We start from the raw sequence: 24,334 nt of genomic DNA on the forward strand, positions 1-24,334 counted from the left end.
GGTGGGAGTGAAACCATCACAAAGGGTGGGGAGGATTGCAGAGCAAGCAGCTGCTCTGTTTGCCAGTGCTGTGCTAAGGGAGGCTGCTCAGCTCTTGAGAAGTCCCAGAGCTGCAGACTAGAAGCTTGGTAAATTATTCCTACACCTCCCTGCACCCCAGTGCAGTTTCTGTGCCACCTGAAGGAGCAGCTTTTTTGGTTTTGTTTCCCTCTCTCTGTGGTCAGGCTGCAGACACAGTAAGCTTTGTGGGTTTTTTCTCAGACTGGATAACCCAATAACCAATGAAACAATAACCCTGGAATGTTATGATGATATGAATGTTATGAATGATAATATATATTGGATGGTTACTTGGTACTTTATTCCTTTGGATTTCTCCTTTTGGCCACTTTTGATGGGCTCTGTGCTCTGAATGCACACACCTGCTCCCAGGTGCAGGAAGGGAATTCCAGTCTAGCTCTGGGGTGTTTAGAGCCTGAAAAGGAGACTCAGCAGCTCCCTAGCAAGGAGAGAGATCTCTGTGTAGAAAGCTAACTAAACTAAACTGAAGTAAGAAAATTTCAGTGCTCAACAATTTCTGTTGCAGGGAAGGGTGTTTTTAAAGGTCAGCTCAAATCTAGAATCCATCTACCCAAATAAAAGTTTCTGAATGCACTTTCCCAGATCTTTGGCTGTCATGTATTCAGAGGTCTCTCTCACTAGTACCAGACTTGGCCTTCTCTCCTTGCACACACACAAAATCCCGGTAAATTTTTAATCTAGCTAATTTTTGCAAAACAGCTTTGCGCTTTTTGTTTCTATTTGAAATCAAGCTCTGTTTCTAAACCTGAGGGCCATTTAGTTTTCTTTAGTTTTGACGTATGTGCAGCTCTTGTAATGAGAGTTTTGAGGGTTCATAAAGGACCATTTTTTCTTCCTCAGAAACTTGCCTTTGGCAAGAGACACTGTTGCACAGTTAGCCCCTCAAGCAGTGTTTTTTATCTCTTTCTCATTTTAGCAATTAATCTGAATTTTGCCATAGGGAATACCTGGTATTTCTGCTCTGTGGATGTTCCTTACAATTCAGAATATATCGTGATAGGTACTGAGTGATATAGAAGGAAAATGTTGAGAGCAATGAATTTTGTGGGATGTAGGTGAAATGTGGAACACTGCAATCCAGAGAGAATATTTAAATGTCTCACTTAAACTGTCAGGCAAAGTAGATATGCAGTGAATGCATATGTTCTCAGAATATCAAATCTGCTCATGTGCTACCTTCAAAGAGAGACTTTGAAATAGGAATTGCAGCTGAAATTAATTCTGTATGGCACTTTCCCTATCTTCTGGAATCGGCATCGAATTTGCCTCAGAACAAGACAAAAGCTAGTCAGACATATAGAGAGCTTCTGGAAATGGTAAAATTCTCACTGGAATTGTGCTACAGCAAAACTAGTAATAAGATTTGGTGTATTCTTTAATTTTAATACTTCTGTCTACTCTATCTGGATGTCACTTAATTAAAAAAGAAGGAAAGGAACACCACCAAGGCATTTATTAATTTTGGGGTAAGCTGTGTAAAATCTGTCAATCTGAGTTCACCATATCCCTGAGATTCATTTTCCTTGGATTTGGAAATAAACCTCAAGGATGAAATGCCACTATGGCTCATTTCATTACTTCCAGCAGACGATAAACCAGCCCAGAATTAGCATTCCCCCCACAGCTGTGCCCCTTTCCCCTGTAGCCTTGTGTGGAGGGAGGCTTGTGAGCAGAGGCCTCTCCCATTTCTGCAGCTCTCTGGCTGCTTTAGCTTCTTATCCCCAGGAAGGATCTACAGATCTCAGCACTCGCTCCCTGCCTGCTCCCTGATAATTCCATGGATGCAGATACAGGGATGTACCTGGGATATTAATCTTCCTGCATGTCAATAAGCACGGTACAGCATTTCTTAACCTCCCTCCTCCCCAGCGCACTTCCTCTGCCACCTGAAGGAGCAGCTTGTTGGATTTTGTTTCCCTCTCTCTGTGGTCAGGCTGTGGACACAGTAAAGCTTTGTGGTTTTTCTCTCGGACTGAAGGAGAGACTTAATTAACTTTGAAGTTTCCAAATCTGTTTCTGAAGAAGAGATTTGCAATGAGTGACTGTGAAAAGGAGCCTGTGTGGAAGCCAAATCACTCTGGAACCAGAGCAGTGCTGGCTGGGTCAGATGCCTGCTCTAAAATCCTCTGTTAGCACTTGACGTGAAATTGAAATTGGAATGATTTCCATCCCTCTGATGGAACTGGCTTCTCTCACTGCTGTTCAAGCATCTGTGCAGGTGATGATTCTGTCCTGATATCTCTTAGAAAACACTCCTAAGTCTAAGAGTGTTTATTTGCTTATTAAGTTCTTAGGAACCAAAATGAACAAAGCAACCACAACACCACTGAATTCTCCAAAAAGGCTTACCTGTCTGTGCTCAGGCATCATGCGCTGATTCCCTTGCGCCAGGAGTGCCCAGCCCTGGTGGTGATGCAGAACTCTCTGCTACACATCAGGCAAATTCCTTCCCTGTCGCCCTGTGTAGGTTTTGAACTTGTAAAAACCAGAAATTTGCAATAATTTCTGAGAAAGTGGTATCAAGTTTGGCTTTCTTGAGTGAAGTTTTAATCTGGCAATATGAATAATGGGAAGGGAGTGATTCTCTTGATCCCAGAGCAAGGGGGGTCTTTGTGGTGTTTTGTCTGGTGGTCCCAAACTTCTAAATCCTGATTTGCCAAAGGGTGAATTTGAACCTCTTGAATGAGCACTTGTTGAAGCTGATCCTGACCACTTCCTACTTGCCCTCTAAACTCTTGGAATAGCAAATGATGGGTTCTGCTGGATGCCATTCCTGAGATCCCTGGCTGAATTCTGTACTTGGGGACCCTGGCAAAACCAGGTTTCCAAGAGCTGTTGGAGACCTGCAAACGGGTGTGAGTGAATGTGTGATTCCGTTGTGAGGAGCATCATCAATGTGGGGCTTCACTTCTGTGGTGCAGGGGAACGTTCCCCAGTAAAAGCCTGTGGGAGGTAGGTTTACCTTTCACAGGAGAAGAATGAATTTTAACAGGAATGCACAGCAAATAACCTCTCATTTTCCCTTTGGTCTCTCCAAATACAAAGCACTTCCCTTCTTTCTTGCTCTCCCCAGTGTATGCAATGCTAATATATAGGATAAAAAGGCACATGAATGACTGAAGAGTAATCATTAAAAATCAAAACCTACTCAGGTAACATTATTGAAATTAAAAATGAGGAGTGCATACTTTTAATATTTTGGGACAAGGAAAAGGTTTTATTTGTGACAAGTTGTGGAGATTGGTGCGCTGCTGGCATTCCTGCATGGTGTCAGGTTTGAGATGTTCAATTCAAGCCTGCCCATACTGTAAAGCTAGCTAGCTTGCTACTAATTAACATCTCTTGTAGCTTTGATTTGTTTTAAGACAAATTAGTAGATGTGAAAATCTCATTCTTAGACTTGCTCAAAAATAATATCAATATATGGCTTGAAAATTCATGGTTCCTCTGCATTTGAGTTTTTAGAATAAAGCTTTTTAAAACTGCTGCCTTACAATGATGTGCAAAGACAATGTAGACTGGATAGAGTAGGATTTCTGATTGCAAAATGGGAAGTGATGTGCAGAGTCTGTGGTGTTTCATAATGTAAATGTGATAATTGCTAGATGAAGGTTATTTGGAAATGCTTCTAATATTTGATTTGTCTTTAGCATGACAGAATTTCATAATTTATAATGTTTTAGACAATATTAATTGATGTGGAAGAAATCTGTGTAAAATCTGTTAAATGAGCTGAGAACTACACGAATCCAAGTTACTTTGGGGATGTCAATAGTTAGACATCTCAGCAGAGAAAACCACATAATTTTTCAAGGTTTGATCTTCATACATAAACAATATTTGAATATAGCAGTTGCCACACAGAACTCGAGAATTTAGTACTGTAATGTGAGGTGGCTGAACAGCTGTTTTTTTGCAGTATTGCCAAAATACCTGCAGCAAACATTCACCTGTCTTACAGAGCTAAAATCTCTTTATCATTTTAACTCTTGAACCTGAAAAAAAAACCCTATCCATTGCAAAGAAGTGATACTTCCAAACAAAAATTAGTTCTAGATGTATTAAACCCAAAAGAGGGTAAAAACCCAACCCCAAATCTGAGATTTATTTCTTCATTTCTGAGTAATGTGATGGAAAGCAAGTGGCTTTGCACTGTGTTTCAGGGAGGATGAGTATCCTACCAAGGTTATTAGAGAATTATGCATTTCACCTTTAAAGTGTTATCTGGCACTGCCACTAAGGCTTATCATTAGCATATCCTTTGATACTTCCATGGCATCAGGAAAGGCATAAACCAAAATAGAGAAGGGACTCATAAACAAAACAATATTGTGACTGTGTTGGCTCACTCAGAATGGTAAATTTTTCTTTACCTTTTCTGCAGACCTTTAAAATGGAGATAAAATTGTTTTAAGAACAGGGCAAACTTGTATCACAATGTAAATGATTCGGGAAATGAGCCCAAGCCAGTGTGGCCTGCATAAATGAAAGTGTTATGTGTGAAACTGCTGTAAGCAGGTCAGAAATAATAATATTGGGGCTTTCTATTAGCTTATCTAGCTTTCTTCACAATCTTTATTTAAGATGAGTTTTTCTGTTGATTCTGAAGTAGATTTGAAGGCAAAGTAGCTGCCTGGTGAAATACTGTGGGACAATAACTTTGTTCCTTTGGAGGTTCCACCCTCTCTGTGGGAGCTGGAGTAAACAGGGTAGAGCCGGACTTGCAGATTTCCCTGTTTCTTTGACTGTTTCTTTGCAGATGTTAAAATTTCATATATACAACTCATGCATAAAAAAGGTAAAATTAAGATATTGTGTTATTCTTCCATTTACCTTGCCTGGGCAGAGAGTTCAGAGTGACGCTGGTCAGCGCAACTTTTGTAACAAAATGGGATCTGAATTGATCAATATCCATATTTATAAAAGAGAGTGCTCCATTGTGGTACTTGCAGCTACTGTACTGTTTTATTACTCTAAAAGGGCTTATTCTTTGTTTTTTTGCTGTTTCTCTTAATGAGGAACTGAAATATTTTTCTAGATGTAGCAGTGGAGATCCCTGGGGTTCAATGCCTGCTTTTGGAAATCCCTACTGAATGTCTGAAGAAGAAAGCAATATCCCAACTTTCAAAAATTGAGGATTTAATTGCCATTTGCACGGTCTGTTACACATTTGTGTAATAAAATTGACCTTGCAAGTTTTATTAGTGTATGACTTAGCCATCATTCATACTTCTTAAAGATTCATGGGAAACATCTTACACATTTTTATTTGAATATCGTTTGGCAAACAGTTCAAACACCGATTGGAAAAAGACTTAACTTGAAAAGAGTAAGCAGCATATGCAAAACAACTCCTCAAAATCCCAAAACAACAATATTTCCCCCTCCCTCCACCCCCAAAAAATGTCTCCCAAAATTCAGCACCAAAGGAATTCAGAGTTGAGGCTGCCAAGATGATACTGCTTTACAACCCTAATCCAGCCTTTATACCTAAGAGCTCTAAAAAAAAAAAATGTTTTTCTTTACTTCCTCAGTCAGTTGAAAACTACCAAGGCCAAGGGGACTGCAGGCATTAAGCCTGACCACCAGGACATGATTTTGGGAAGGCTGGAAATGGCACATTCTTCAGCAAGCCATGTAATGTGTGCGGTGGGAACATGGCAGTCCCCATATGGAAGTCCTGCTGACAGCAGCAAAATAGTTTTTAAGCAGCATGTACTGTTAGCCTGCTCCAAAGAGCTGTGAACTGTGTGGTGTGGAAGCCTGGGAGCCTGCACCAGATCCCTCTTCCATCTGTGCACCACGGCTATGGTGCCAGACAGGTAGTAGGCTCTGCTGTGCTCTGCTACCCTTCATCTGCTTTCATGGCTCCCACTAGTAAAAGCAGAATTACACTGCTGAAATTCAGTTCAATCAATGGAATTCCATATGGCGAGGGGTTGGTTAGTCACTTGCTTTCAATGCAGACTTTAAAGGGCGGGAGCTTTTCGTTTTGACGATATTTAGGTTCTTAAAATCAGGAGTAGAGTGCTGTTCAAGTTCCTGGTTTTAATAGATTGTGGGTTTAATACAATTAGAAAGCTACCAACAAACAACCCCACAAAAAAACCCACAAACCAAAACACCAAAAAAACCCCCCAAAAAAACATGCCAACAAAAACACCCCTCCAACATCTGTAGAAGAAAGATATGTTTTTAACATGCTGGAAATGTGAATGAGTTTGAAAACAGCTAAAGCTTCAAAATTCTATTCTTCAATGTAAGACTAGTTTTTTTGTGAAATTAGATTATTTAATTAATTTTTTTTAACTACAGCAAATGTATCTTAATGTTTGAAAATTTTGCCCAAACTCAAACTAACCAAATGCCCCTATAAAGTGTTTGACTTCCTTTCCCCCTCTTGTTCTTGATAATTCGGTGCCAAGATTACTCACACCTGGTGCTTTTGTTTCTCCTCAGTATTCTGATTGCCTCTTGAAGCTCTTCACAATTTCATTCTTCTACAAATGGCTCAGCTGTCTGGAAAAGGGCCGATTGCTTTTTTGAATTTCAGCATTGAGAAGCTCAGTAAAATACTCTTTTGATCTTTCTGTAATTGTTTTAACAAAAATATATCTGCATTTCTGTGTTCATTCTTCAACTTTGATTTCTTCACGTATTGAAGTTGCAAATTACTCTGGCTCTATCAGTGTTATCTTCGTTCATCTTCTCAGCTGTTCTCTGTGAGTTCTGGCTTTTACTTTTCTGGTGAAAATAAAAACTTGGATAATTATTTTCCCCATGCTGCTGATTTACAAGCTTTTCTCAGGCCCTCTGTTGTCCTGTTTTGGCCCTTCCTTTGTCGTCTATTGCTGATCACTTTTGGATCTCTCAGTGTATTTCATACTCATGGCATGTTTCATTTGCTCTGAGTATCCTCTGGAACATCTAAGGACTCTTCTAAACCCCCAAATCATTCTTGAATTATTCCCCAAAAATTTCTGTCCATGATTTAGAAGAATTCTACCTGTGCACTTTTGCATTTCTCAAATGGAATCCAAACATTTCATACCTTCTGTTAATTTATTTATTTCAGTAATTCCTTTGCCTTCCTCTATCAAGATGGTGCTTGTGGCGCACACTGCTGGTTGGTGATTCCACCACCCCTGATGTTTTTTGCATCAGGTACACTGATTAATATAAAAGTTTTTTAGTCGAATCCCTGGGAGTATACCCCTTGTGCTGTATGACAGAATCTGGTTTTACGCCTTTTTATTTCAGCTACTAGAAAAGCCCCCACACTCAAAACATCATGAAAAATCCTTGTTTCCAAGGTCAAGTATTGAAAAAGTAGAAATACCATTTAAGGTTGGCAGTAGATTATTTTATTGTGATGCATTCTAATTATTTAATAATTTCTCTTTAAGACCTTCTGACCTAATGAATAGAGCAGACTTACTCAAAGGTTAAATCAGTACTGCATGGAGAAAAAATTGCATAAAAATTAATATTTTTATGTTTTAAAAAATGAGTTTTCCTATGTAATATTCAACTTTGTGTGCCAGGGCTATCTACTCATAGTGTCCTCCAGGAAAAAAAAACCCTAGGTCTGATTTCTGATTCCAAGCTAAAACCCTATGTTGCTATGCAAAAATCCTAAAAATTGGAATTCTTTCAGGTTGGCTTCAGTTAAACCCCATGTTTTATTCTTCACTTTGCTGGATATAAGATGCAAAAATAATACAATAAAGATGTTCCCTAGAATAAGATAATTGACCTAAGAAACTGGGGTTTTTTTGTTACAGACTATTGCCAAAAGGTGGCAGTCTTTGTCCCCAAAATCCTGTGCTCTCTAGGAAATGTTATATGGCAAATATAATTTATTCCTAGCTACACCAGATAATAAAAATTACTTTTTAAGCAGACATAGAGGGTAAAACCTCCTGTATTTGAAAGTTTAAGGGTGACACAGCTATAGTTATATTTTATTTTGACCGTGGAATGTTAAATAACAAAGCTGGGAGCGGAGCAGTGATGGGGAAAGAGCACTTCACAAGTAGACTGCTAATGAGCAAGAACTGCCTGGGTCTCAGATTTGGTTAGTGCCTGTAGTGCTTCAGCTTTGGGAAATGCTGTTAGGATCTGATGCTTTAGATCAGTAGGTTGCTGTGCTCATCAATCAACCCCATGAAATTAATAGAAACAATCCACTTCCATTAGAATTCGTGTTCAAGTTGTTGATTTTTCTTTACGAGTGATTCAGTTAGATCCAAGCAAAGCACAGATTGATTTCTTATAAAATAGCCTAAAAAAGGGAACTGATGATAAATGATAGCCTTGCTAAATATGTGCAAAATTTGGCTATATATTTTGTGTTTAAAATTGTATTTCTTTTCATTTTGTTGTTGTGGTTTTGTTTATTTTTTATGGTGAGTGCTGCTCAGGCTGTGGGTAGAAGATGGGCTTTTTGGCAGGGCTCTGTCAGACCCGTAGTAAGGCAAGGGCTTCCTCTACTTAGCTGAGGAAATAGCTGAGTAGTCCAAGAAGCTTGTGAAAGTTAGTAAGATCTCAACATGTATTAAATTATTGAGTTAAAAGTGAGAAAAGTTAAGGCATTTTAGAATTTGTCAGTGTTACACTCTGAATTCAAAAGTGTGGCAGGCAAATTTCTCGTCACCAACTGAAGGGCATGGAAGGAATGTAAGCTGAGCTGCACCTTGTGTTCATTATATATGCAATATCTCTATCCAATTTTCTGCATCTTTCTCCCAAGGTTTTTCAGTCAATGGTATCTCAGATTTCCTGCCAATAGTTACAGCAGACCACTGAGATGTTTTCAGATGAAAGAAGTAATTTCTCTGACTTTTAAATTTTTTTATGTCTATTTATTGGTACTTACATTATTGAGGTCTTATATAATTTATAAGGATTGTGTGAGATATCAGAAACAGAAAACATCCAGTTGGTGAGAACTCATTCTGAACCATTTAAGTGTTATACAGAAGTGTTCTTAATTTCAATTTGCTCCTTATTTCTTCAAGGGCCTATGATGAAAGCCTAATTACTGAGCATGTTTTACTCATCTTTGTGTCCTGGTGTAGTGAAAACATTAGTTATAATGGTTTGGTCATAGAAAATACATTTCATTTCCTCTTATTTTCAGTAGAAACATAGAATGGTTTGGGTTGGAAGGGGCATGAAAGATCATCTTGTTCTACGCTGTCCCAGGTTGCTCCAAGCCTCAATGTCCAACCTGGTCTTGGACCTTTCCAGGGATCCAGGGACAGCCACAGCTTCTCTGGGCACCCTGTGCCAGGGCCTGCCCACCCTTGTGGGTGATTCACAATTCTCTTATAATCCAAGATAAATAGAGAACTATTGTTATAATTTACTCACTGCCTCTGCAAACTTAAGCTAATAGTTTTTGTTGGCTGGGTTGTAGTCTTGGTTGTTACTTTTTGGACCTGCAGGTGTTGGTTAGCTCTGTGAAGACTCTTACTGTTCCCCAGGTGCATTTTAGAAGTGCTTTGAGAGGCAGGAGAAAAAAAATTAATCAGAAAAATGGGAGTATTCTATGAAAAGAGTTCCCTAGGTCATACCAAAATCTAGAGGTGTGTCAAGCTTAATGGAAATTTTGTGCTGTGTTGCATATTTTACTTCATTTCCCAAATAAATCTGCATACGATAATTAAATGGTGAATGTTTCAGTTGATAAAGACTAATTAAGAGGTGAAAGTACAGCTATCTTTTAGTCACTAGGAGAATACAAGTACAAGACTCTTCTAAATAGCTAACAAAACACCCACTGGATTTGAACTTGTTCCCTTTACAAAACAATGCAGATAAAGTTTTGACTATGCAATGCAGCCTTTCTTTGGGTTTGGGAATTTGCAATTTTACTTTAATTACAAGGGCAGTTTAATATTGTTCTTAAGATAGAACTCAAAATCCTATTATTAAAAAAAAGTATTAGATGGGATGGTGTCTGTACCTGAATACAGACTTGCATTTAATTGTGACTTTGGCAAAGCAATACCCCTGTACTCTCTGGGACTTGAGCATTAATCCACAGGTACCACCAAAATCCTTCAGGTACATGGAACTGATGTCCAGTCAGTCTGGACAAATGTCTACACCCGAGAGTTTTTCCAAAAGGTCCAAAACCAGAGAGTTTCAATATAGTCCTTCATTCCTTTTTTGTACCAGACCAGCCAGAATATACTAAACTATGAAAAGACTAAATTATCACTTAGTCTGAAAGTTGATTTTGTAATTATTTCCAGCATTCTCAGCAAAGAAGTCTCCAGAACTATAAAGTATGGTTCAGGAGACCAAAGAAACTTGGAATTTTATCTTTGAATGTCATCTTTTTACAAGAGAGAAACTGGGGGAAATGCAATGGTTTACTCTTTTAAACATAATACTGATGTTCTTTTCATTAAAACTCTGCAGCACTTCTGTGCTTGGGAACCAACTCTTGAAATTGGCAGGGCTGGGGCCTTGACACAAGGTTTTCTTTGAAATTCTGTTCCAGCTGGATCAAGATTTTAGCATTTGGAAACTCCACACATGGAGGCATATGGCCATTAGAAATGTATCACAGCAAGACTGTCTGCAAGTGAAATCTTTGAAAGTTCTTTGCAGTGTGAATTTTCTGTGCAGGGTTGAACAAGACTTTCCCCCAGCTGGATTGGGAAATTAAATACAAGTCTGTATTCAGGGACAGACACCATCCCATCTTTCTTATTGCAGCAGGAAGGGGAAAAAGTGTCTTTGTCTGCTGAGGCACTGTCAGTGTGCCCTCTGGACCCAGGAGAGAGCTCTCATCTCTCTGTGCTCACCTTGGGGCACTGGAAATTGGGAGGGTCAGCAGCCAAGGGGGTCTCTTGGTGGGTTTAGGAGAGGCTGAGGAAGGTTCTGCCACAAGGAGAGCAGAGACTGGGGAAGAGTGAGATGGTCGAAAGAGAAAAAGGTCAAAGAATTAGACTGTGCTAGTGCAAGGTATTCTAGACGTGCTTGATGAGAGCGCAAAGGGAATAGGGAAAATTGGAAATGGAAGTCAGCAGAGTGAGGAATTGGTAGGGACCTAGAAAAACTTGGTCATGAACATGTTTGACAGTGTGCACACCAAGGCTGTTAAGCGTCAGAAGAAAGAATGGCTGATAGGTGCTACAGAAGAAGTGGAGAGTAAAATGAAAAACTTAAACAGTGGAGTTTGTGTCACCTAATGTGGTATTAATGAGCTCAGGATATGGAGAGAGGAGTAGGAAAGAAACAGGAGTAGGTCTAGGTCTGTGCTCAGTAAGAAAAGGAACAGGACTAAGCCATGGCTGTGTTTGAGGGCAGAATTTGGTACATTCTATTATTGAATCTGTTCTTATTTAACTTGAGATATAACAGTGGGTTTCTAAGTCTTGGTGAATGCTTTCAAAATCCACTTCTGATGCATTTAGAAATGGATACCAGTTGCTTTCCTCACATCTTCACAATAATTTTCTATTTGCCTCAATATCTATCTTAGAGAATTCTACTTGCAAGAAGAGGCTGGGGAATTTTTAGTTGCAAACTTGGTGTTTCGTTTTTCTTTCAGTGTTTTAAAATTTTCCTTTTCAGTTAATCTATTGGCAACTGACATCCTGACCCTGTCAGAATTAAAAAACCAGTCCAGTGGACATTGCATTGCTTGGTTTGAAAGTGAAGACAAGGCTCTGTGCCTTGTGATGGAGTGCTGGGCTAGGCAATGGAAGTCTGTCCCTGCAAACTCTGGAACTGACCTTTGTTTGGAGTAATAAATCTTGAGGGTTGTTTTTTTTTCTGCTGTTGTGTGACAGTAATCTGGTTGGAAACCAAAAGATGGACAGTATATCATGACTGGTTTGGTTGAAGCAGACCACAAATTGCAAGTTGAATTTGAATTAACTTGGGGGACTGAGCCTTAGTGCAGAGGTGAGGAAAAAGCTGAGTGAGGGAACAAAGCAAAGACAATTGATTTCACTTGGTGCTTCTAAATGTAAACGGAACAGAAACACCTTGACTCATCCCAGGACTGCTGGCAGGACAAAGTGCTGCTTCAAGTGTCCTTTCCCTACTGAGTGCACACGGGAATATTTCCATTTCCCTTTAGCTCATTTGTGTTGAGCATATGGTGTGGGATTCATCTCCCTTAGTTTCAATCATATAAAGTTAAACATCTAGTGAAGAAAAGAGTGAAGGAAAAGTTCCAAAGGTCTTTCTGTATCTCATGAGCTATTTTAGAATGGAACATGTAGCACCTTTGGGGTTTTCTGTCTCTACAAATGAAGGATGTTTAGGAAACTTCAGTGGAGAGATGATTAACTTTGAAATAGACGAGGTTAGGTGAGATAAATTCTACCAAAGGAGAATTTTTCATTAAAAGAATTAGACTGAAAACAGTTATCCCAAATCTTTCTCAAGCAAGACCTGCCGAGCATCCAGCAGTGGTGCTGAGAGCTGTCAGAGCTGAGGGGCAGCTGGTTTTGCTCAGCCATGAAAATCCTCACTGTCCTCAAATGCAGAAAAGACAGTCTGGCATTATCTGAGCAGGGAGCAACGGTGACAGTCAGGTAAAGAGTATGACCTGTGTCACCCTAAATGTGTGAAAAATATTAACAAATCAGGTGTTTTAATCTAGGGGTTTCAATATAGGAGAGAGGGGAAAAGGGATCATTATGACACTCACAGGTTAGTGTTGGCAATATTTAATGATGTGTGTAAACAGGTGAGTCTATGGACTCATACACAGGCTGCTTCCCTTGCTTTTGGAAAGTGTTTTACAAAGTATCGTTTTGATTAAATTTTTAAATGTATGTGGAAGAGAAAAATGCACTGGTTGTGAGCTACTCATTGAAAGTAAAACTTTGCAAATTGTATTGCCATGCTGCAAGTGAAGTGAAAATGATGAATAAAGGTATTGCCAGAAAATTACACAACCTTGGGTGGATGTGTGGTTGGTGCAAAATTCTGAAGAATCTTCCTCTTGGCCCTGAGGCAGCAGAGGTGGCTGAAGGAGCTGGCTGTTGCTGTACCCCAGCCAGACAAAAAAAAAAAAATCACATTTTAAATGTCCCTGGAACAGCTCTAAGTTGTGTCTGCAGCTGAACTGATTCCTTGATGTCTGGGACATATGGAATTAAAAGTATGGAATAAAACTCTATTTAGCACCTCATTCTGCTCTGTGCTAGACATAATAACATGGTAGGAGCAGATTTGATAATCTGCATATTTTATATCTCATATATTGGGTTTGTGCAGCCTTTGAGCACTGAAGAACTTGGTACAAGACAAATGTGTTATCTTCTTCATATGGAGTCTTCCTTCAATGCCCTGGCAAACTCCAGATGCCATAATTAAATATAGTGTCAGCCTAGTGGAGTAGAAATGCATCTAATTACTCCAGGATTGTCTTAGCCACTGTTATGCAATGTGTGAATTTCATGTACTTTACTCCACTTGCAGTTTCATTTCTGTTTTGTCCAGCACTGTGCCAAGCTGAACTCTTGTTGCTTCACAAAACCAGCTAGCACTCTAACAACAATCAACCTGAATATCTGCCAGTTTTGAATGAATATAAGTGGATAATTGAAGTTATTTGCGATAATTGCATATGCTAAGCTTTTAATTTATTTTTATCCTTTATTTATAATTTCTGCTTTGATTGTACTTTGCTGCACTTAGTGTGGCTGAGCATTGTCTGGCTGGGTTGCAGTGGAATTTGATAGCAGTCACAGAGCAGGCAGTTTTTGTGTGCCATTAGTTGCAAGACTGATATCTATCTTAAGCCACAAGCACTAGGAATTTGAATAGCAAAGTAACAGGCACCAAATAATTTTTCGTGCATCTTAGTGACAGCAACAGCAATTATAGTGCTAAAATTCCCTAGAAAATACCACACAGCTGAGGAGAACAATCTGGGGTATAAAACACACTGCCAGGCTTTCTGAAAAAGAGGAAACCTCCTGTGTGTGTTTGTGTGTCCCCACCTCAAGGACTGAATCAGCCACACTGCCTTGCCCTGCTGCTGTGCTCCTGAGAGGAGCAAATATCCCTCCAAGGTCAGCATCAGAGGCTGATGCTCCTCTGTGTGCTATGGCAAACAGGTGCAAAGCTTTTTGTGATAAAACATTGAGATTGGGAAGCCTGTTTTCACCCTGAGGCACTCACTGCCATCTGATATGATACTGGGTTTGGGCATGGGAAATAAAAGTGAGGCTGAGGAACAGCATCAAACTCTCTCCTGGCTTCTTTACCTTGCCTGCTAAATGAGCTGTGAAAGGAGCAAACCCCAGAACTCTGAGGGAACTCAGGAGGACCTGCAGCAGAATTAGCACCATGCCAGAATATTACCTAAGCTCACTAAATGCTAATAAATCTTATACCCTCTCTAAACAGCCCCGCCTTTTCAGAAGTTTTCAAAGCACCTGCAGCCTTACAGATTTGCTGGAGAGGAAAACCACTTTTTCACATCAGAAATGAACCCCAAAATGGGAAAGTCTCAGGACATGGGTAATGTCCTTAAAGTCCAGTGATCTATTGCTGATCCCACATGCACAGTGTGGGTTTCTCACGGAAAAGCCAGTGAGGAAAATTGCTCTGATGATGGAAACCCAATCTCATTTCTCTCCCAGGAATACTTTCAACTGCTGAACTGTGTTTAAATAGTTATCTGGCAGCACTTTAGGAAATATTTTTGGCATATTCACAGCTCAATTACTGTAAATTCTGACTGGAAATTAGACATGCAAATCAATAGTAAGGCTACTAAAATTGCACTAAATATTTCACCTGAGGAAGGGTAACTACTGGTAGTTGTAAGTATTTTCTGCACACAGAAAACTGGTGCTCCAGCACACAGACTGCTACTGGTTTTTGGTTGGTAATATAGCAGAAACCTTGATACAAGATATGAAAGACATAAGGTTTTAAAAACAGGCATAGGTTTTCCATTCTTGTTATCTGCTGTTTTTCTTCACAGAGTTCATTACATTTGATTAAGAGAGAAATCTTGCTTAGAGTTTCATATACAGGAGTCAGAGAGACAGACCTGGTAAAGTTACACAAATGATTATTATTTTTAGTTCCAAAACACATTTCAAATTTACATTGAAATTATATTAATGTTTTCAGGAACCTCAAATAGATCTGATGCCATGGGAAATAATGAAAAACTTTGTTAGAGTTCAGGGTTTTTTTTTCCTGTGGGTTGAATGCATTTGATGCTAGAATATAAGAGCAGCCTACACAGGTTTGTCTACACTTTTTAATGACTGTGATATGCCTGTGCATTTTTAAAAAGAAATGTTATTAAATTATGATTATCGAATAGAAACTATTTATGTTATGGACTTAGATGATGCCAGTACAAAGCTGATACTAGTTACAATTCAGTTTGAGCTATCAAATTGATGCTTTTTTGTGATTTGCAGCAGTTTAGTTTTGAGAAGAACAATTTTGAGAAGCATTTCTGGTTTTATGTGTTGCAGTTAGTTCATCATAGAAAAATAGAAAGGAAACAATGAAATAATTTTTTAAAAGATTTCATAGTTGAAAAGAGAGAAGGGCATAATTTCTGTCAACATTCATGGATAAAGATTAGTAACCCTCCACAGTTCAGGAGTTCAGAAACTGTTTCAAAATTGGTTATGCTTATGAATTTATTTAATCTAACTTCAAAATGGGATTCTAATGAAGGAGAATCATTGAGAAATAATCTGCAACCCTTAAAAAGTACATGAAAAGAGAAAATATCTCAGAAGCTAAAATAACTACCCTACCCCTCTGGATGTTTGGCTGATGTTTTTTTCTTGAAATTGTTATTTTCAGCTTTTGTTTTCACCTCTCCTCTCCATTTCTGTTCCTTTTCCCCCTTATTTTTTGTTGAATTCTTCTTCATCCATTCTGTTTCACCTTTCCTTTGCTCTATCTGTAGCAACCAAACTTGAAAGAATTTATTTGGGAATATCAGTTCAATGAAATTATAATATCATTTGTTGAGAAAATTAGCTTGTTAGGTAACTTGAGAGATAGTTCAGTGACTTATTTAAAAAAAAATTACTGTGAGGTAAAAACCATTTCTTTTTCATCTCTCAACTTTTTCTGTGTAATTTATAGCATTAGTACCACTGAATATACAGAACATAGAGCTTATGTTTCGGGGACCATTTTGAGGTTTTTTGTGATTGTGTTATTTGTTCATCTCCTGTTTCATGCCCTCTTTTTATCCATGTTGCATTGTGATATTCTGGGTCAGGCATTTCATCTTTCTCATGTTTATGTGTGTTGGGAAAATTCTAAGGATTAATTCCTTAACTGGGAGAGCCTCAATTGAGCTGTGCCTTGGAACATTATAATTGCTTTATCTAAAGATTGCGTGCTGCCCTTGATCTGCCTGTTTATGTGCACACAGACACTTTTCCACATTTAGGGCTAAATTCTTCTAAAAACCCTTGAATGGTGTGAGTGTACCAGTTCTCACTCTGTGCTCATAATTCATTCCATGTAAGTGCATGCAGATAACTCCCAATTCCCTGCAGGATAACCACAGCTTGGGAAGCATTTACTTGCTCCAGCAAGGATTTGAGAGCATGGTTGCTCAAATGAAAATATATTGGCATTTCTATTCAGAATGTCATTATAAACTATTAAGCTGAAATTGTTAATCATGCTAATGTTGAGACTCATTTGTAGATAACTGCTCAGTCATTAAAATTTTTTTAAAAGGGATCTTTTGCCTCCATATAAAAAAGTTGCAGTATTACATGTGGTTTTTATGTTTTTGCCTGCAGAGTGTTAAGGAATTTCTTCCATTGTGCTTCAACCCTTTGGGGACCTCTTAAAAAAAAAAATCCAACCAATTCCCCCCTCAAAACACAAAAAAACCCCATGAAACATTTGCATTCAATTTCTTAATTCTGATATAATTTGTGTATATCCACTAATATGTCATTTTGTGGAGTTGGACTTATTATTGGCTTTCCTTCATAATGGTGTTGAGATACTTTAAGCAAACTGTGGTTAAGGACTGACACATAGAAAGTGCAGCACATGCTTGTATTTTTTTCATTTCATGTACCAAAATTTTAAATTTTTTATTTAGTTTTGTGAGGGCAAAGCACAAAATGTGCTTACGTATTTGCTTCTACAGCTTCAAGGAAAAATTCCTGTCAGTAGACACTTAACTTCTTTGTCATTGAGTTTCTTGTAGAGAATGTTGCTGAAATGTACATGAAAAAAAAAAAAAAAGTAACAACTGAAATCTTAATGAATAATTCAATAAAATAAAATGCAGTACTTTTCATTTCTGAGCTGCTCTTGTTACCAGATGTTTCTACTATTGTCCATCTTATGCTTCTCTAGTTATTTCTTATATGTGGGGATAAATCTTAGTTTAAATTTATTTCACTGAGGCAAAAATGTAATTGAAACACATTGGGATCAATACAAACTATATAAGAAGCCATGAATTATTTTACTAGCCCGCCAGGTACTGATATCTAATATCACTGGTATCTCATGAAATGCTATAATAATTTTTCTTTTGATGATTAAGTAAGTATTTCAGCACAAAAAGAAAGACATGGTTTCCTTCTCCATGTATTCTTTTCTGTATGAAGAATTTTTTTGATCCTTTCACGTTTTTACTCTCAAGCTCATCAGTCATGAACTTTTGTATCAGGTGAGCACAGAGTAGTAATACACCTATGCCTTTATTATAAAGGAAAATAAAGGTAATGCATTGAATTAGAGTAGTTATTTTACATAAAAGGCCTTTTTCATGTTTGAAAAATGAGGGCTGTATTTGTAAAATCCTTTCAGGAGGTCACTAGCACGCTGATTAAAGTTGGGCTTCTGAGAATGTTCAAATGTGTACGGATTTATTTCAGCTGCTATAAGGCTTCCCCTTCAGAGGAGAAAATTTGTGTTATTTCCCTTTTTAGATTCTAAAGACAAAGATTTGGGGCTCAAATGAAGGTTCATTTATGTTTCACATTGCAAGGTCTGTTCTTGGTACTATTCAGATAGTGCAGGCGTAGTGGGAACAACAACACAGATGTTCACAGTTCCATTTGAAATGTTTTCCCTCAGATCCCCCTCCTGCAGCAGGTTGGGATGCATTGTTATGTTTGGGTTCTTTCACCCCTGTACGTAGGAAGGTGAGCTCAGACATTTTGCCGGTCCAGTTCTGGTTTGATTTGCTCAGGGTTGGACCCAGCTCAGTTCCAGTTTGGGTCAGATGGGTTTGCTGTGACCAGCTGGGTTTTCATGGGACAGGATGTTTAAAGCTGGAACCAGCCAAATGTCAGGGAGTTACTCCCAGCACAGGGCTCTGGGAAGGTGACCTCTGCTTCTCTGTATCAACTGAGGCATCAGGAGTATTTCCAGCTTTAAATTGTATGTTTGAGATTGTGGTTCTGCACCAAAGAAAAGTCTGGAGAGCCTCCCCGCGGGGTGTGCAGGGAAGGGGCAGGAGCCTGGCAGAGACCCCGGGGTTTTTGGGGCTGGTGCTGGTTGTGGGTGAGGGAGAGATGGGATGGGGCAGGGGGAGATGGGATGGAGCCAGGGGGGAGATGGGATGGGCAGCTGGGGGTGGGATGGGGCAGGAGGAGATGGGATGGGGATGGGATGGAGCAGCTGGGGAATGGGATGCATCGGGGGAGATGGGATGGGGCATCTGGGGGTGGGATGGGGCATCTGGGGATGGGAGGGATCAGGGGGAGATGGGATGGAGCAGCAGAGCAAGGCTGGGACTCTGCTGCTCTGCAGACCCAGCGAGCACAAACCCTCCCTGCAGCCACCGGGGCTCTGCTCAAACTGTCAGCGTTCTGCTCAACCATTTGTTCTGCATTGGCAACCTGAAATATTTTTCTTGGTTCAGTTTCCATTATAGCTCAAACTGTATAGCAATCAATATGAATTCTGATTTCATTTTGATTTATATCCAAAGAGTTGATAAATGTGCAAACTGTTATGAAAAGGGAGGAAAAAAATGTGTGCATGGCTGCCCGCTCTGTGTATTGTTAATGAGAGTCTGGACCTCGCTTTGTGATGTAAAATATGTGAAAACATCCATGTGTACCAGTGTCTGATAGAGCAAAGAAAATAAAAGACACAGAGTATTCTTTGTTTGATTTTGGCTTGTACATATATGAATGCTCAGATAGATTAAATGCAAGCTAGAAGGCATTTCTTCCATGGTTAAAATACTCTGAAGTATAAAGAATGCTGAGTAAAACCTTAGAAAGGGTATAATGTCAATCCCCAATCTCTGGAGCAAACCCCTTTATGAATTAAATGGTTCAGGTAGCTGTGTTTTGGTGCAACCATGGTTTTTTCCTGTCAGATGACAATGGTGAGGAAAAATAACTGCTACAAGGAGTTCTGGATATTTTTAAGAGGGCAAAAATCCTACTGAATTTCTGCCATTCAGTAAATGTTACTTCTGTAATTGCAGAAAAATCTTATGATAATGTACCACGTTAAGGTAGTACTTCAGTCTGCTTGGTAAACAAACCTAGTCGATATTTTTCTTATGATTTATAGTTGATGTGTAATTCAGAAATTAATTTTTATGTCAGTTTCTTGAAATCAAGTGCATTATTGGGGAACTCCTCCTGTTTGCTGTTATGGAAGATTTGAAAAGCGCTCCTAAGTGCAAAATAAAGTCCATGTGAAATCAACTTTATTTATTTCAGAATGGGAGATACAGAAAGCTGAGCACTGGTGAAAAAAGAGACTTTTTTATTTCTGTATTTATTAATAAGTGTGCTGTTTTTAGAGTTTTGTAGCACCATCAATGGGTACTGGGGGTTTAAAAAACTTGGTCTTTTATTTCTTTTTTAAAATCTAAATCGTTTATTTCTATTCAGTGAAGTAAGAGAGCAGATAAATTGCACAAAATGCTTAAACAATCTCTATTTTTATATCGGGTTGTAAAGTTGTTTTCCGTTATTTCAAAGACACACTTTTTTTTTTTCAGCGTCTTGTTGAAGCTGCAGAAGATGCTTACCTGAAGCATGAATTTGATGCTGACTTACAGGTAGGAAATAATTATTTTCTTGAATGGTTTATCATCAGAGTATAACTAACGGTTTATACAACAGCTTGCTCGAAGAAAGCCAATCATGTGAGTAATAGAACGATGCTGATAACCGAAAATGGAATTAATGAAGGCTGGCTCAGTATTTTGACAGGTTATGTACTTAGTGCTGGTGTGCTGGGACACCAAGCAGGTGGCTTTTACTCTTTCAGAGATTTCATTTAAATTCCCTTGCATGTCTGTGGAGATCACATTTTAAACCCAGCAATTAGCCTCGTGCTGTGTCGCTGCTGTGTGCTGGTGAGGAGCTGCTCTGCTGAGAGTCGAGTTTGCAGATGGGGAGGGGCCCACAGGGATGGGATTAGCTTGACCTTGGTTGGTGCCAGTGGTTTGTGCTGGGATCTTGAGCAGAATTGCCTTTTCTCTTTCCTAGGAGCCCTTAGAGCTGCGCCACTGCTGCATGCTCCCTTTAGGAATAACACTGGAATGGAGCAGCACCGTGGCAGCTCACAGCTAAAAATGGTTAAAACAAAAGCCTTTTCCTGAATAAGACATATAATTAAATAAGACGCATAATTAAAAAAAAAAAAAAAAAGTTGATTTTAGAAACCGAGTAATTTAACCTTAAAAGTTTAACAGAAAGTCTTATTTAATGCTTAGGTGAGTAAATACCTCCTTATCTTTAATTGAATACCTAGATCCATGATTTCTGGAATGATTGTGGTTTTTTTGAATGTTAGGTGGAGTTTTGTTTTTGCCTCTCCCTAGTTTTAATTTTAAAACCTTCTGTCAATATTTGCCATAAGTCTATTTTTAAATTTTAGGCTTAAAGAATTAAAGGAAACAGAGACTTTTTCCATAGACAGTTTCTCATACGTGTATCCAAGAAATAAACTGATCTTTTAGGTTTTGTTTTCAGATTTTGTTTTCAGATTTTTTTTGTTATTTCCAGTAATCACAAGCCACTTTATTTTAATGAAAATATGATGCAAATTACTGATTTCTGTGCAGAAATGAAGCAAAAAATAGAGTCAACTTATCAGAACCAAGCATAAAAATATTGAGTTTAGAAGGCTGTGATACTGACATCTGTCAGCCCAGGCTGGAGTGAGGATAAAATGAGCCCACTGAAAATGATCATTCACATTATTGTTGTATATTTGAGGAGTGCTGAGTTCTCTATTCAAATGCTTTAGAGTTCTATTATACCCCTGCCTTGCAGAGGTGTGCAGCGTTTCATTTTGTTGAACTTTAAGCCTTGGAGAAATAGGAACCATTGTCTGAATAAACCAGAAACACACTTTATAGAAGATGGGCTGCAGTAAATGCTCCTCCACTGCAGGGCAGTTCTCACTTTGGCAAAGTCCTTCATTTGCTGGCTCTGGCGATATTAACACTTTGAGAAAGCCAGTTAAAAGCCATTTGTGTCAGCAGCATTAACAGGACAATCAAATCTTTGTGTGGAGCTCTGTTGTTTATTACTGTCACGGTCCATTAAAGCTAATCAATTGTTAATCTTGGTTCCAGCGACCCCTTTGCAACCCTTCCTGGGTGATTGTTGTTCTTTATCAAAAATCTCATAATAGCATCTGCTCAACAGAAAGTAATGGCCAGGATGATTTGATAGTGTACATTCAAGTGGAAGGGGACAGGAGGCTTATATAATGTACAGTGTATACAATTCTGCTATCAAAGAGGAATTTCTTGGCATTTGTATTGCTTTGGCCGACGTGTGGAAGACAGGATTAAATGCTTTGAATTAGTGATATGTGATACAGCATCAGCCTGTGCTCTTTGTGCACAGATACTCAGCAAATTCAGAAAGCAAATAAAGAAAAGTGGTTTTCTTGCTTAGGAGAATAACAATAAAGTGGGTAACATCTTCTGCTAGGAGATGTTCTGCTTAAATAAAAAATCAAATAATTTATAATTATTAACTGAAATTTGACCTCCTGATCTTTTACTAGCTCTGGGCTTGAGAGTGTGTTTTGTAAGATGTGAACTGCCTTGTTATGGTTCACAGAAACACTGTGGTGGATTTGGTCTTCTGTGTCTCGAGGACAGCATAGATAATATTGTTTTAGCACATAAAAATGATAGAAGGGAGAAATAAAATAATATTAATATTTTTATTGACTGTAGAAGAGCACCAAGTTAAAGAAAATAATAACTCTAAGAGTTCACCTTTTAGACTGCTGGTATTCTCTTCAGCAAAGCTGAAACTGTATTACTTGGTTGGACTAAACCCGATCCCTTCTGGGCATTTTTCTTAGTAACATTATTAGTTTTGTCCTTAGTTAGTCCATAAGTATTCTAATCAATAAACTGTAATTCTGTGTAATGGTCTAAGCACTCAACTATCTATCCCTGGATTGAATCTATTGGCACCACTGACCTTGTAGTTATAAACATAAATAAAATTCCCAGAGAATTGAAAGAAATAAATCAAAATGGGTGATGTGATGTTGAACTCATCAGCATTATACACTGCGTGTTTGAGTAATGGCCAAACTATGAATCAGTGAGACCAGACCTTAAATCTTTACCTTGCAATATTTGGGGTTTGGGAGATTTTTTTTTCTTCTATTAGGGATGTGAGGTTATAAGGAAATAACCTTCTAAATGCTACTTATATTTGAGTCTCAGTCCAGGGTTTTCTTACCTCGTGGGTAAGGATGCAAGTCATTCTGTATTATTAAATATTATTTTCAAGTCTATAAGTGGAATTTCTTTAGTCATGCCTAACGCATTTGGGGATGTAAAATAAGTTACCATTTGTATTACTGCAGCAAGTTGCCCTGTCACAATATATTCAAAGGTGTAAAGAATTGCTTCCTTTACATGGGAATGTCTCTGTGCTCACCTTTGTTTAAAATGAAGCCGTTTCCCTGATTTTGTCACTTTAACATAATGGAAAAACCCCCCGGCATAGAGGTCAACTGCTATTTTCAGATACCCAGGAAGGGGACAGAGTATTGGCTGTTGCAGGTTTTGAAGTGGTTCTACAATCATCCTTTAGTTTCCTTGGCTTAGCTGTTTGCTACAGAAAAGATTTTGCAGAAAGATAATAAAGAGGGTACCATCTTCTGCTAGGAGATGATTTATTTAAAAAAAAAAATTCCAAATTATTCATAATTATTGGTAACTGAAATTTGGCCTCTTGATCTTTCACCAGCTCTGTGCTTGGGGGTGTTTCCTGAGCTGTGAACTGCCTTGCTGTGGGTCACAGAAACACTGAGGGGTTTGGTGTGCAGACCCCTGGAAGAGGCTCTGAAGTGGAAAGCTCTTCCCTGGAGCTGCCACGTACCTAAGGATTTGTTGCTCACTGTGTCACCTGTGTCACCTGAGCTGAGCTCTGTGCACACAGACCTGCACTGAGCCAGGGCAGGACCCCTCTGGCAGGGCTGGGCTTTTTTGGGCTCCCATGATCTCAGGAGAGGGTGCCCAGCAGTGGGGCTGGTGCTGGGCTTTGCTCCGTGCAGCAGCAATAAGAACTTGTGCTTTGTTTCTTACAAACAAACAAAAAAACCCCATTAATTTTAGAAGAAAGTTTTATAATAACTTAGTCCCTACCCAGTTTTTGTACTTCTGACCCCAGTGACTGGAGAAAGTTATATAAAATTTTGTCATGACTACTTGTTCATTTGCTGACTGATTTCACTACAAACACACATCTGCAGGGTAGTTCTTTTATTTTCTGTGTGTTAATTAAGTTCATTAGTTCATTTGCTTTACGTTCCTGCCGAGTTTTCTCTGCGTGTGTGTGATGTGGTGATAAAAAAGCAAGGTTATTTCTTTCTGCTGGAATCAAGGCTGGTGCACAGTTGATGCACCGGAATTACCAGATTTTATGTTTGTGATTGTTGTAGTTTTACTTCCTGCATAAGACAGCAGAGATTCAAGTGCCAATGTGTTAAGGTGGTTGACCTTGTTTCAGTTTTATGCCTGAAGACTAGAAGAGGATTAATCAAATAGTTTTTAGGAAAGGATTAGTTTCTTTTAAGAATACTCTTAAAGTTAATTTAGTGGGATAAAAAAGGAATACTGGTGTAAGGCTGTTTTTCATTACTCATTTTTCTAAGATCTATAACATATGGCTGAGCCTTAAGGAAAAGGTTTGCAAAACCATGCCAGAGTTAGGTACCTGTCTGCCAGATTTTGCTGTCTGTTAACTCCAAATTGCATTTCATGTCCTTGAAAAATCACATCCTTACTCTCAGA

General features: G+C 38.7%; 1 protein-coding gene across 2 annotated transcripts in view; it reads left to right on the forward strand.

Moving 5' to 3' along the window:
* CACNA2D3 (calcium voltage-gated channel auxiliary subunit alpha2delta 3) overlaps window positions 1-24,334 on the forward strand; it is a 381,968-nt gene that overhangs the window by 100,321 nt on the left and 257,313 nt on the right. For both annotated transcript variants that reach the window (XM_063164664.1, XM_063164665.1), the window contains exon 4: window positions 20,054-20,113. In XM_063164664.1, coding sequence (XP_063020734.1) covers window positions 20,054-20,113 — 60 coding nt within the window. The remainder of the gene's footprint in view (window positions 1-20,053; window positions 20,114-24,334) is intronic.

This window comes from Melospiza melodia, chromosome 10 (assembly GCF_035770615.1).
Source record: "Melospiza melodia melodia isolate bMelMel2 chromosome 10, bMelMel2.pri, whole genome shotgun sequence".
NCBI classification, from domain to species: domain Eukaryota; kingdom Metazoa; phylum Chordata; class Aves; order Passeriformes; family Passerellidae; genus Melospiza; species Melospiza melodia.